The following is a 13951-nucleotide window of genomic DNA, read 5'->3' on the forward strand; positions in this document are numbered from 1 at the left end:
GGGGAAGAAGAAGAAAAAGGTAAAGATAAAAATTATGAACAAGAAAGTGACAACAAATACATATCTATCAAGTGAATCTAAAAATCAAGTGAATAAAAAATCTTATGAACACAATAAACTGGTGAATATAATAGAATCATGGGCATAGAAAGGGAGTGGACTGACAATTCTCAGGGGAAAGGGGTGTGGGGGTGCAGGAAGAGACTGGACAAAAATTATACACCTATGGATGAGGAGAGTGGGGGGGGGGAAAGGCAGAGGGGGGGCAGTTAACTGGGTGGAGGGCAGCTATAGGGGGAAAAAGGAGTAACAGCTGTAATAATCTGAACAATAAAGATTTATTTTATAAAAATAAAAAATAAATAAATACAGCTTCCATTTTTCTTTATCATATACTACACTCCATAAATGGTGTTTGCTATGCTGATGAAGACTTGGGTTTACACATTTGTTTATTTAATTAACATAATTGAATACCTATGTGTCAGGCTCTGGAATATAGCTATGGATGAGAGACAAAAAGTCCTACATTAAAATGGAACTTCATTCTAGTTGTTGGAGATGACTGGCAAACAAAACTTTAAAGAGTGGAGATGCCACATCATCACATCATAAGCACTAGTAAGAAACAGAGCAGGAAAGGCAGTTAGAGAGTTCAAGGAGAAGGAAGGCAAAGTTGAGATTTTAAATTATTTGTATTTCCTCATATCAATTAGCTGTAGTCACTGCTGGTGGCATTGCCCGCACCACCCTCCCCCACAGCTGCTGTGAGGACAAAGCCAGGCCCCCTCAGAGGCAGCTGGGCTCTTCCAAGGTGAGTGCTCCAGACAGCATGGCATTCCACCTAGAAGCATTGTGACTCTCCCTCCTAAGGGCTCAGGCTCCTGCAATGGTTGGCCCAGAATTTGCTTGGAATGCAAACCAACTTGTCACCTGGCCCATCTTCCTCTCCCTAACCAACCATCTTCTCTGCTCCCCTCCTTCCCACTGTTAGCAGAGAAGGGGAAAGCAGGAAGCCCACATAAGAAAAGTCACCCTGGTGGCCATGTGCAAGCATGGCCCAGAGCCCAGAAAACACTAAAGAAGGGCCTCAGTTTGTAAAAATAAGAGACACCTGACTCCACATACCTGTCCTGTGATAGGAAAGTGGCAGAGCCCTGGCTTGTATCTGTCTCAGGCCCGAGTTCTCCCTTGATGGTGGAGTTTATCACCAGTGCCTACAGGAAACTTTGCTACTTTTTACCACAGTTTCTATCCCTCAGGAATGCAATCTCATCCAACCCATTTGTACATACATGTGAATTGTATTGGCATTGTGACTTTACTTTTAAACATTTTCAAAATCTGTCTCTCTCTCTCTCTCTCTCTCTCTCTCTCTCTCTCTCATGTGTGTGTGTGTGTGTGTGACGTACATTCCGTTTAGTCAGCTCTGATTCCCGGAGACTCTATGAATGAGTGACATCCACAATGTCTTATCTCAGCAGCCCTGATCAGCTCCTGTAGACTCATGCCTGTGGCTTCTTTTATGGATTGAATCCATCTCATATTTGTTCTTCCTCTTTTCCTGCTGCCTTCTATTTTTTTCCCCCCAGTATCACCATCTGTTCCAAAGAACCCTACCTTCTCAGGAAATGCCTGAAGTAGGACAGTTCCATTTTTGTCATTTTTACCTCCAGAGATGTTTCAGGCTTAATTTGCTCTAGGACCCACTTGTTTGTCTTTCTAGTATCCACAGAACTACCCTCCAACAACATATTTCAAGTGAATCCATTTTTTCCCTCTCAGCCTTCTTTACTGCCAGCTTTCACATCTGTACACAGTAATTAGAAATAGGAGGGTGGATGACCTTAGTCTTGGTTTCTAATAACACATCTTTGCTCTCGGTGATCTTTCCTAATTCTTCATTTGCTGCCTTTCCAAGTCTCAGCCTTCTTTTCATTTCTTGGCTGCAGTCTCCACTGACATTGATGACTGAACCAAGGTAAAATCTTTAACAATGTCAATATCTTCACTGTTAAAGGGTGTATTTCTTCTGTAGTCATGATTTTTGTCTTTTTAATGTTCAAATGCAACCCTGCTTTGGCACTTTCTTCTTTCACTTTCATCAGAAGTTTCAAATCACTTACTTTCCACAATTAAGATGATGTCATCCCATATCTTAAATTATTGCTATTCCACCAATTTTCACTCTTTCTTCCTCTGAGTCTAGCCTAGTTTTTTCTATGATATGGTCTGTGTACAGATAAACAGATAGGGAGATAAAATGCACCCTTGCCTGACACCTTTGCCTACAGGAAACCATTCTGTCTCCATATTCTGTGACAACAACTTCCTGTCCACAGTACAGGTTACACATTAGGACAATCAAGTGCTGAGGCATGCCCACTGCTTTCAGAGCAGCCCAGAGCTTTTCATGATGGTCACAGTCAAAGGCTTTACTATAGTCTACAAAGCATAGACTAACCTTTTTCTGAGAGTCTTTGTGGCACTCCATTATCCAGTGAATGCTCACAATTAGATCTCAAGTGCTTTTTCCTTCTCTGAATGCAGCTTGACTGTCCAGCATTTCTGGCTCTCTCTAAGGTAGAAGCCTTTGTTGCATCACCTCAAGCATCACTTCACTTGTGTGGGAAACTAGAGCAATGGTCCTATAGTAACTGCACTCCTTGGCATCTTCTTTTTTAAAAATCAGGATGTATATTGAAAAGTTTTATGGGATTTCAGCAAATAAGGCACGCTCAGCTTCTAGAGCTCTTGGTGTCTTGAATCCTCAAGCAGGGTTTCCCATCTGCAGGCCATATTCTTGTTACAAGATTTCTAACAGATTCATCCGTGTAGCTTGAAATAATTCTATTGGTATCCAGATATAAAAGTGGGGAAGTAATACCCTCACACAATAATAGTAAACAATCAGAGCACTGCCTGCCCTTTGAAAGTCAACCAACATACTGTTTCAACTATAAGTATGCCAGGATTATTGGACAGTGTAAAGCCACTCAGTCAGCAAGGGCCACACTACACCTACAACCAGTTTGCCTTGATCTAATATAAAAGCTATCTTCTATAACAACCAACACAATTCAGATGTTCTGATCTTTAAAAGAAAATAGGATGGTGCTCTTTGAATTCACCCATTACAAAGAAGATTAATGGGACTCTCCCAGAAGCAAATGAGATTCTTTAGAATTAACATTAGAAAGAAGATGTTGACTAAATCATGACTTTATGAGTTCCACCAAGGTTTCTGAACTGGCTTAGTGAGTAGTTTGTGTCTAGCAGATGCTCATCTGATAACTGCCAGTGACTCATGTAGTTCCCTCTCCCTCCGTGCTCCAGGGAAGCCTGCAGGCCCTAGCAATACTGTAATTCGCATGTCATTTATAGTCATGAATACCCAAAACAAAAATTTTAACAAGAATTTTAAATTCCTCAAATGCTTAGAGTGATACCATATTAAAGACATTAATATTCTCACATCCCTACTTTGGAACTGATCCATAAAGACACTATCACCAACTACAGCTGTCACTTATGGCACCTGAATCCTGGACACACGGTACCCTCCAGCCCAAACCAGATGCTACCTAATGGGGTTGTAGCATCTCCTCGTGTCTGCCCCACCTGCTTGAGGGTTCAAGACACCAAGAGCTTCAGAGGCTGAGCATGCCTTACTTGCTGAAATCCCATAAAACTTTTCAAAACATCAGACACTCAAGAAAAGTCATACCAGTTCTGCCAGTGACTTTTAGGGGCTGGAGGTATTAAGGAATTTACAGAGTAAAGTGTTCACCATATTTAATATTCACCAGCAATACATAAATCCAGCACCTTAATTAAACTATACTGTGAGTTCAAAGTCAAAAACTAGGCATATTATATATAGTATACATAACATAGCTCTGACCCTTTTAGCTCAAGCACACTACCTCTTAGAAGCCCCTTCTTCTCTGAGTCAATATTCTCAGAATCCTATTTCATTCCCATCATTCTTTGTACAACATATTGCATGTGATCTGTCATGTGGCACCAAGTGAGTGGAACTTGGGAGGTGAGTCATTCTGTGACCCAGACACCTTCCACAATCCTTGGCACGCAGCAGCCGCCGAATACCTCCCAGGACAGTCACAGAGGCTGGAATACAAACATGCACAAGAACTTTGGCCTTGTTCAAAGAGTTTAAGCCTTTGGTTATTTCACAAAGCTTAAATATACAAACTGTAGAAAAGAAGGAAATGGAAGAAAAAGAGAATAATTATAAATAAGTATCCTCAGCTTTATTTTGTTACAAAGCAGGTGCTTTTTAAAAATTTTGCTACTGCAGCTTGCAAAAACAAACAAGCAAAAAAGGTCTTCTGTGCCTGAATTATAAGTATATAGAATTTAAGTCATTTATCTAGGTCCTCCTCCTTTCCCCCACAGACCACACAATGACTTGGTGAAATTTAAAGAAAAACTTCACTGACTTCCATCTGACACAAAAATCACCATAACTGTCCAAATCCATAATAATTAGTAGTTCTATGGAAATCCCTGGAGTTGTGTAGTCCATAACTTGTTCCACTGATAGCCTATGTTCCCCAGCATTCCCCAATTCCATTTGCATGCCACACACCCTCTTTTGCAAACTTCTTTAAGAATTCAAAGTGACACTAGAATTTAACGCAAACTTGGAGTTAAAATTTTACTTTACTACTCTAAGTGACTGATTCAGGTCCAGTTTATTAAGGTAATATTTTCCATTTCATGAGGATAGCCAGGGTTTCATTATGAGCTGTACTAGTATTCTGTGGCCTATTGCTCTTTGGTTGTTACAGGCTCAGCCGGGCTCCACCTTGGAAAGGTTCATATCACCTGAGGCTGAGTCAGGTGGGCCTCTTGGGGAGGTAACCAAGATTTCAGTTAATATAAGGGAGATAAAGCAGCACAAATTCAGGCCAAGGTTATTTTGTTTTTTACCCAATGATATCTGTTTAACTTTTAAAATTATTGTAAATTTATTTTATTTTTTAAAAATATTATGATTCTTTTAATAACATTTTTTAAACATCAATTTTTTGTTCCACTTACTTATGTACTCATTGGTTACCTCCTGTATGTGCCCTGACCAGGATCAAACCCACAATCATGGAGTATGAGGACGATGCTCTAACCAACTGAGCTATGGGCTTAATAACTTTTCTAATTACCAAATACAGATAGATACAGGAAGTATAAATTAAAACACTTAAAAAAAAAGAGAAACACTGTTTTTCATCCGAGCTCTTATATTGTACTCCCGTATGACAAAAGGAATCTATCCATTGGGTATGAGACTGTTTTAAATGAGCCAATTCCTTCAGTTACAAGTAACCTAATCCAATTTTGAGTCACATTTTTTTTATTTTTATAAGGGCATAAAAAATAACTCATTTAAACGCCTAAGTAACATGTATTCAAACAAAACACAAAAGTCCCATTTCCTTCAAATGGCGTTTGGGCACCAATTATGCAACTAAACTTTGATTAGGATCAACTTGCCCCCATGCCCCACCAAGAAATAAGGTACCATTAAAATCTCAACTGTCAATCAAAACATTTTAATTATCCTCACTTACAGGGCTATTTTTAAATTCCTTATGATTTAACCCCTTGGCCATTTCTTAACCACCCGAAATGCCAAAGACACTAAATCTAACATCATTCAGTTTTTCTCCAAGTTTTGCAAGCAGTCCACAAACCTCCTGGCCTCCTCATTCTCTTAGTAACTCAATTTGACACCTGGAATACCCGATTTAACAAACCTTGAATCTATAAGCTTTTATCTCTTTACTCAGCCTGGTTGCCAAAGCAAATGAACTTACTGAATACTCCTGAAATGGCTAGTATTTCCAATAGTTTAAGTTGGTGTTGAGACCTACAAAAATATTACCTAAGCTTTACAATGAATTTATATTCATTCTTACTAGCTTTGGGGAACCTGAAGAAATGATTTTCCCACCCTTTTGGCTTTCCTTTAATTAGAGACTCATACAAAAGGTAAAGTGAAAAAGAAGGTAGTGACACCCTTAAAACAACTTCAAATTTTGAACCTAAACAACATGAAAGTGCAAAAGAATCGGGGGTGTCTCCCAGCAGAGTCCAAAACCATTGCCCCGTTGCCCAGCTCCTCCAAATCTTCAGCAGGGCTAAGAGGCTCAGGATCCCACCGAATGGTGATGCCCGGTGACTGGAGAGGCTTGACAGTTGCTGCTTCACACACAGCAGCTCTCAGGAAAGCAGAGCCACCACCAAAGGCCTCAGCTAGCACCCAGAGCCCCAAGGAGCTGTCAGTATCCCATCCTGTCATACCCCTCCCAAACATTTCCCTTCCAAGGAGGGACACTGGGCAATCACTAGGCAAAGCCCAACCAGTCTCCAATAAGCCCACCCTAGCTCCTGCGGGGAAAATGGTGACAGTCACCCCTTCTTCCTCCCTCCCAGTTAGTCACTATAGTAAACTAATTTGTAAAACAGTTAAGCTCAAAGAGCTAGCCACCTACCCTGCCCCTTGCCAAAGGAATCATCTTGGAGACACTTATCTGGCCCCAAAGTATTTTGAGAACATATATTTTTAAAACTCTGCATTCCTAAGGATTCCACAATATAACCCCTATACAGTTTATTGGGTAGAACTAATAAGCAAAGGCATAAATTGGTACTGAATGTCAGGGCACATGCCCGGGTGTGGGCTTGATCCTTAGTAGGGGACATGCAGGAGGCAGCACATCAACGATTCTCTCTCAACATTGATGTTTCTATCTCCCTCTCCCTCTACCTTTCTCTCTGAAATCAATAAAAATATTTAAAACAAACAAACGGCCTGAGGAATGAAGGGTCGTGGGTTTGATTCACAGTCAAGGGCACATACCTGGGTTGCAGGTTTGATCCAGAGCCCTGGTCCGTGCTCAAGCAGGAGGCAACCAATTGATGTGCCTCTCTCACATTGATATATATTCATCTATCTTTCTGTCTCTCTCTCCCCCTCCCCCTCTTCCATTCTCTATAAAAATCAATGGAAAAAATATCCTCGGGTGGGGATTAACAAAAATAAAAATAAAAATGGATTTTAGATTCAAGTCTTGACAAAGTCTCCCAAGAAGTTGAAAATACATCTCACAACGGGGCTTCACATAAATCCTCATGAATTTAAATTTGTACTTGATTGATATTTCATCTTTGCGCAGGAGTAAGAAAGAAAATAACACCAACCTAAGACCACTATACCAATAAGATTGGTACTTGAATCTATGGGTTTGGCCTGTGTAATGGAAGAACCAGGCGGTTGGGTCAGATAAGAAGATGAGTTATCATGCCAACCTTCAGATAAGCAGGATCTTGGCATGTCTGTTAGAGGCTAAAGTCAAATGAAATACCAAGCAGCTCAAGGAGACTTTGATCACAGTGTGGTCAGCTCATCATCAAATACCCAAAAGTTCAGTGCCCTGAAGAGGAAAAGACTCTAAAACAAAAACGAAAACTCTCTGCTGGAAGACTATTTGCCTGATGACTGCTATCAAGGTCTAAAGTAGTTTTCTGTTATTCTCATATTTCTACAGAACATTTAAACTTTCCTTAAGGTTAAAATAAATATATAAAAAAACAACCCCATTACACATTTCTTCTACAAACAAATTGTGGTTTTAGGCAATGTTAATCAACAAAAAGAATTAAACAAGAAGGCTTTACAATTATCCATGACCTTATTAATGGTGTCATTACTTTTAAGATTTCATTTGTTGGGTTGCTTATGTCACCTCAGCCTTTAATTTCACTGATGCATCTCTAACTATATTAGAATAGCTTAATGAATGGTGATTACTTGTTTTTACTCACCAAGATTTAACATTTGCAGAACATATAACACCAGAGCCATTTAATTCATACATGTATAGATTTACACTTTAAAACTGAGCCTTTATTAGAAAAGTACGACATGAACCAATATGACGTAGTCTAATATAATTAGGGCTGACTCTGAAAAGGGGGGTCTTAGAGCCCACAAACACCATGCTGAGGGCTTAGACTGCATCGTAGAGACAATAAACTACCATAGGGTAATTTAAAACTAGGGAATGAGATGTCATATTTCTATTTTAGATAGAAAGTTTCAGCTACTGGATGAAGTAGGGATTTGAGGAGAGCAGGGATAGAGGCAGGGAGGAAAATTAGGAGACTACTGCCAGTGTCCATGTGTGGTGGTATGAAGGAGAGAAAAGATTTGGAGTGATTTAGAATGTAAAATTGGTAAGCCTTGTCACTGACTGATCCTGTGGGGGGCGAGGGGGAAAGCCGGATGCAAAGAAAGGCTTATGGCTTGAGCAGATGTGTAGGTGGTGATAGCATTCTCTGACATTAGGCTCATAAAACTACAGGAGGTTTGGAAAGAAAATGATGAATCTGGCTTTGAATTAAGTTTGGTTTAGGCATTCAGGTGGCTGAGAGACACAGGAAGCACACTTTCCCAGCTGGTCCTTAGCTCCAGGAACCTGGGCTTCAAGGAGAGGGCTGGGATAATATCAGTGCCACCCGGTAGTTAAACCAACCCAAAAGAACACCTAGGGCAGTGGTCGGCAAACTGCGGCTCTGCAAACTGCGGCTCGTGAGCCACATGCGGCTCTTTGGCCCCGAGTGTGGCTCTTCCACAAAATACCGACTTCTGCACATGGGCCACGAAGTTTCAATCGCACTGTACGTGCGTGCCTGCACGTGGTATTTTGTGGAAGACCCACACACAAGGGGCCAAAGAGTGGCATGTGGCTCGTGAGCCGCAGTTTGCCGACCACAGACCTAGGGTATAGCAGTGGTATGCAGCTATTTTCCTAGGGAATTCAACATTAGGGGGCAAGTGGAAGAGAATTTTAAAGAGATGGTTAAATAATCAGAACGGAAGGCGGAAGCAAGAGAGGGCAGTAGCACCCACGGAAGCTAAGAGAACAGTTTCAAGAATGCCAAAGAGAGATCTGGAATGAAAAGAACGGCAGTGCTTACTGAATTAGGAATCAAGGGGGCATTAGGAAACTAACTGCTATAACCAGCTCCCACAAACTAGTGCCTTATGATAATACACATTTATTATATTACAAGGGGCCCAGTGCATGAATTCATGCACCTTGAAAGGAACTGTGGGCCATGATGCTGCGTTGAGCACAGGGCGGGTCTTGGCCCATCCTCCATGCCCCCGCCAGGCCCCTCCCCCATGGCCACTGGTCCCCTGTCTGCCTGCTGCCCAGCTCCTGCCACTGCTCCCACATGCTGACAGCGCCTGTCCCGCTCACACCCGCTGACAGCGTGGAGTGATTGGGGCCGGTACCAGCACTGGGTGCTAGCAGTGGCTCCAGCACCAGCTGCAGGTGCAAGAGGTGGCTGCAGGCCCCGATCACTTCTCAGGAAAAGGGGGGTTGGAGAAGCCCTGAGGGGCGATTGGTGCCAGCAGCTGCCGCTCGCACCCGCTGTTGGCTCTGAGCAATCGGGGCCAGCGCCGGGCACTGGCAGTGAGTGTGAGCGGCAGCTCTGGCACTGGCAGCCGGTTGGAGTGGGGCCGGCGCCGGCAGCAGGTGTGAGTGCTGGGTGGGACCATGGTACATGAGAGCAAAAAATTTTCAGTAACCACCAGAGGCTTGGCCCAATGACACTGGCGCCTTGCCTTGGTCTGGCGTCCCTGCTCATCTGCTCTATCATTCCGCCACAGCCAATGCCCACCATGTTCTGTGCTCTGCCGCCTGCTGCTGATGCCCGCCATGTTCTGCACGCACCCCCTGGTGGTCAGCGTATGTCATAGCAACTGGTTGTTTGGTTGTTCCACCGTTCAGTCTATTTGTATATTAGCCTTTTATTATATAGGATAGTTCTGGAGATTGAAGTCTAAAATGGGTTTCTCTGGGACCAATCAAAGTGTGGGCAGGGCTGAGTTCCTTCTGCAGGCTCTGGGGAGCCAGGCCTTTTCCAATTTCTAGAATCCACTTGCATCCTTGTCTCAAAGCTAGCAGCTACCTCGCATCTCTAAACCCTCTCTGACTTTGACTCTCCTGGCCCCTTATTCACTTACAAAGATTCCAATGGTCCCATCTGGATATTCCAGGAAAATCTCCCCATTTTAAGATCTTTAACTTAATCAGATCTGCAATGTCCTTTTTGCTATACAAAGTAACACATTCACAATTCCAGGGATAAAGGTGTGGGCATCTCTGGGGAACTATTATTCTGCCTACCAGAGTAAACAAGATGTGGGAAAGAAGATGCAGCAGTCAATATCAAATCTAGATTAATCTTTCAAGAAGTTTGGATTATAAGTGAAGAGGAAAAATTGGAGGAAAATAGAGGATAAAAAAGGATTTTCTTAACATGATAAAGACATTAGCATGTTTACCAGCTATGTGGAAGTGTCAGCAGAGAGGCACAGGCTGAAGGAAGGGCTGAGAGGCAGGAATAGGGCTGAAATCTGACAGTGTTCACAGAGCTGGTTCTGAAGCAGGGAAAGATGTAGCCCAGGTGCAGATGTAGGTGGTTGGTAGGTGTGAAGATGCGATGTATATTGAAGGGAACAACAAAGTTTGGAACATTTGCTGAGGTGAATGGAGCTGGCCACGTTAAGAAATGGACAGCTAAGGATCTGGAGAGGGGCCAAGGTAGAGCACGTTGATTAGCAATGGCAATAGCTCCAACATGTAAACCTCATGGAACAATGAGATTGACTACATTGAGAATTACTTTCTTACATTTCAAGAAAAGCAGAGATAAATAATACCAAGTAAATATAAGTAAATAAAGTAGTATTTGACTTTTTGAATAGCAAATACAACTTTGTTATATGACCCAACATTTTTAAAAGAGCACGCATTTAATAGCTGTCTGTATCTAAGGAAAGTAATTTTGTTCTGTGTTTGGCAGAATTCCTTTTGACACAGCTGGATTCCAGTTTTAATGATGGAAAAACAAGTTCACAAAGGTCTTTTCATTTAAAATCATCATTTTTCTCTTTAGTGGTAAAAAGACATGTAAAAAGCATATGATTATAGTATTTACGTTTCCATTAAGGTGCCCTCAACAAGCAGGGGGAGTGTAGCCTACTATTTTCCTGCTCTTTAGATTTATAGCAGCACAGTACCTATTTCAATTATATGTGAGGACAATGCACTCTTGGTGGCATACGACTGTATAGTGACAGTTAGCAAATGTCTACTAGAGCTGTCTTTCACTACACACTCTGGTATCTGGATATAAAAATATGAATTACATGGTATCCTCAAGTAAAAAAAAAAAGCATTATTAACCAAAATTTATTTCATCATTTCTTTGTTAGAATTCAAAGCATACTAAAATTTTTAATTGAAATTGTATAACTCATATGAAAAGAAATTTTTTGGTGTCAAGAAATACTCAATAGCCCTGACTAGTTTTGTTCAGTAATTAAAGCATTAGCCCACAGACTGAAGAGTTGTGGATTCGATTTCCAGTCAAGGGCACATACTTCAGTTGCAGGTTCGATCCCAGTCAGAACACAAGCAGGAGGCAACCAATCCATGTGTCTCTCTCATGTTGATGTTTCACTCTCTCTCTCTCCCCCTCCTCCCTCCCTTCTACTCTCTCTAAAAAATCAATATTCTCAGGTGAGGATTAAAAATAAATTAATTAATTTAAAAAAGGAAATACTCAATAATGTTTACAAATATTACGACAGGCTGATCTTTTAAATAAAATGATTATTAAGTCATAGGTGAACAATGGAAATTTATTAATGCCAAGATAAAGCTGTGTCCAATATGGAAATTATAATTTACTAGAGGCCCGGTGCACAAAATTCATGCACGGGTGCAGTTCCTAGGCCTGGCTGGCAATCGAAATGCGAGCATCTGGCATGGAAGGACAGGTCCCAGCTGACCTCTGGGCCCTGGACAGCACCTGGGTCCCCAGATTCTCACGTGCCCCCCCACCCCCCGGCTGAGTCATTACGCCCCCACCCGGCTCCCTCAGCACCTGGGAGCTGGGTGGTGGCCCTGTCCCCTTTCGCAGCTGCTGGTCGCTATCTGTGGGGCAATGGGGCCCCATTCGTACCAGCCTTGGCCTGGCACTGCCCACTCACCTGCTCCACCATTCTGCTGCAGTCCTGCTCTCATCGGGGCCCATTAGGACCGGCAGCGCTTCCACTGCCCCCTGCTGCCAGCTCCGCATCGCGGACGCCCACCATATTTTGTGCCACCTCCTGGTGGTCAGCACATGTCATAGCAAGCGGTCAAACTCCCGGTCGAACTCCCAGTCGAGGGGACAATTTGCATATTAGACTTTTATTATATAGGATTTAACAAGCTTCACTATTAAGAGACCTTAATAAACTAACTTACATTGGAGTCCCAATTTGTTTTTTCATTAGCCCAAGAGCAGTGCTTTTCAAAGGGTGTATGGGCTGGCAGTATCACAGTCAGTTGAGGAGCTTGTTGAAAAGGTGGGTTCTAACAAGAAGATATAACTCTGATAAACATATATGCACTCAATATAAGAGCATCCAAATACATAAAAAAAACTTCTGGAAGATATCAAGGGAGATATCGACAGCAATACAGTCATAGCAGGGGACTTTAATACTCCACTAACACCACTGGATAAATCCTCTAAACAAAAAATCAGCAAAGAAACATCAATCCTAAATTGACTCACTAGATCAGATGGAATTAATTGACATCTTCAGAACATTTCACCCCAAAGCCACAGAATATACATTCTTCTCAAGTGCACATGGGTCATTTTCAAAGATAGACCACATATTGGAATAAGGGCAAAGTCTCTTCCAATTCAAGAAGATAGAAATTATATCAAGTATCTTCTCAGATCACAATGGCATAAAATTAGAAATCAACTACAGTAAATACAATGAAAAAAATCAAGCACTTGGAGGATAAATAGCATGCTATTAAACAATGATTGGGTTACGAAAGAAATCAAAGTAAAAAACATCCTGGTAAAAAAAGACAATGAAATCACAACAATCCAAAATCTATGGGACATAAACAAGTAGAAGAACATACCATGTTCATGGATTGGTAGAATCAACATCATTAAAATGTCCATATTACCCAAAGCAATCTACAGATTCAATGCAATCCCCACTAAAATACCAATGGCATATTTCAAAGACCTAGAACAAACACTCCAAAAATTCATATAGAATAAAAAAAGACCCCAAATATCCGCAGCAATCCTGAGAAAGAAGAACAAAGTTGGAGGGATTACAATACCAGATATGAAGCTATATTACCAAGCCACAGTTCTCAAAACTGCCTGGTACTGGCACAAGAACATACATATAGACCAATGGAATAGTACAGAGAACCCAGAAATCAACCCAAGCCATTATGCTCAATTAATATTTGATAAAGGAGGAAAGAGCATACAAAGGAGTCAAGATAGTCTCTTCAATAAATGGTGTTGGAAAATTTGGTCAGATACATGCAAAAAAAATGAAACTAGATCACCAACTTACACCATACACAAAAACAAACTCAAAATGGCTAAAAGACCTAAATGTAAGACAGGAAACCATAAAAATCCTATAAGACTCCATAGACAGCAAAATAGCATACATATGCCGTAGCAATATCTTTACAGACACAGCACCTAGGGCAATGGAGACTAAAGAAAAAATAAACAAATGGGACTACATCAAAATAAAAAGCTTCTGCACAGCAAAAGAAACCATCAATAAAACAACAAGAAAGCTCACTGCATGGGAGAACATATTTGCCAATGTTATCTACGATAAGGGTTTAATCTCCAAAAGTTATAGGAAACTCATACAACTTAACAAAAAGAAGAGAAAACAATCCAATCAAAAAATGGGCAAAGGACCTAAATAGACACTTTTCTAAAGAGGACATACAGAAGGCCAAGAGACATATGAAAACATGCTCAAAGTCACTAATCATCTGAGAGATGCAAATCA

The 13951-nt window shown here is 41.3% G+C and overlaps 1 protein-coding gene across 5 annotated transcripts in view; it reads right to left on the reverse strand.

The window, feature by feature from the left end:
* Positions 1 to 13951, reverse strand: part of PARD3 (par-3 family cell polarity regulator) — a 744562-nt gene that overhangs the window by 169919 nt on the left and 560692 nt on the right. The window contains exon 23 of one of the 5 annotated variants that reach the window (XM_014545441.1): positions 12372 to 12464. The exons of the other annotated variants lie outside the window; for them this stretch is intronic. Coding sequence (XP_014400927.1) covers positions 12434 to 12464 — 31 coding nt within the window. The 3' untranslated portion in view covers positions 12372 to 12433. Of the gene's footprint in view, positions 1 to 12371; positions 12465 to 13951 lie in introns of those variants that run through there. 5 annotated transcript variants of the gene reach the window in all.

This window comes from Myotis brandtii, unplaced genomic scaffold, assembly GCF_000412655.1.
Source record: "Myotis brandtii unplaced genomic scaffold, ASM41265v1 scaffold41, whole genome shotgun sequence".
Taxonomy (NCBI): Eukaryota; Metazoa; Chordata; class Mammalia; order Chiroptera; family Vespertilionidae; genus Myotis; species Myotis brandtii.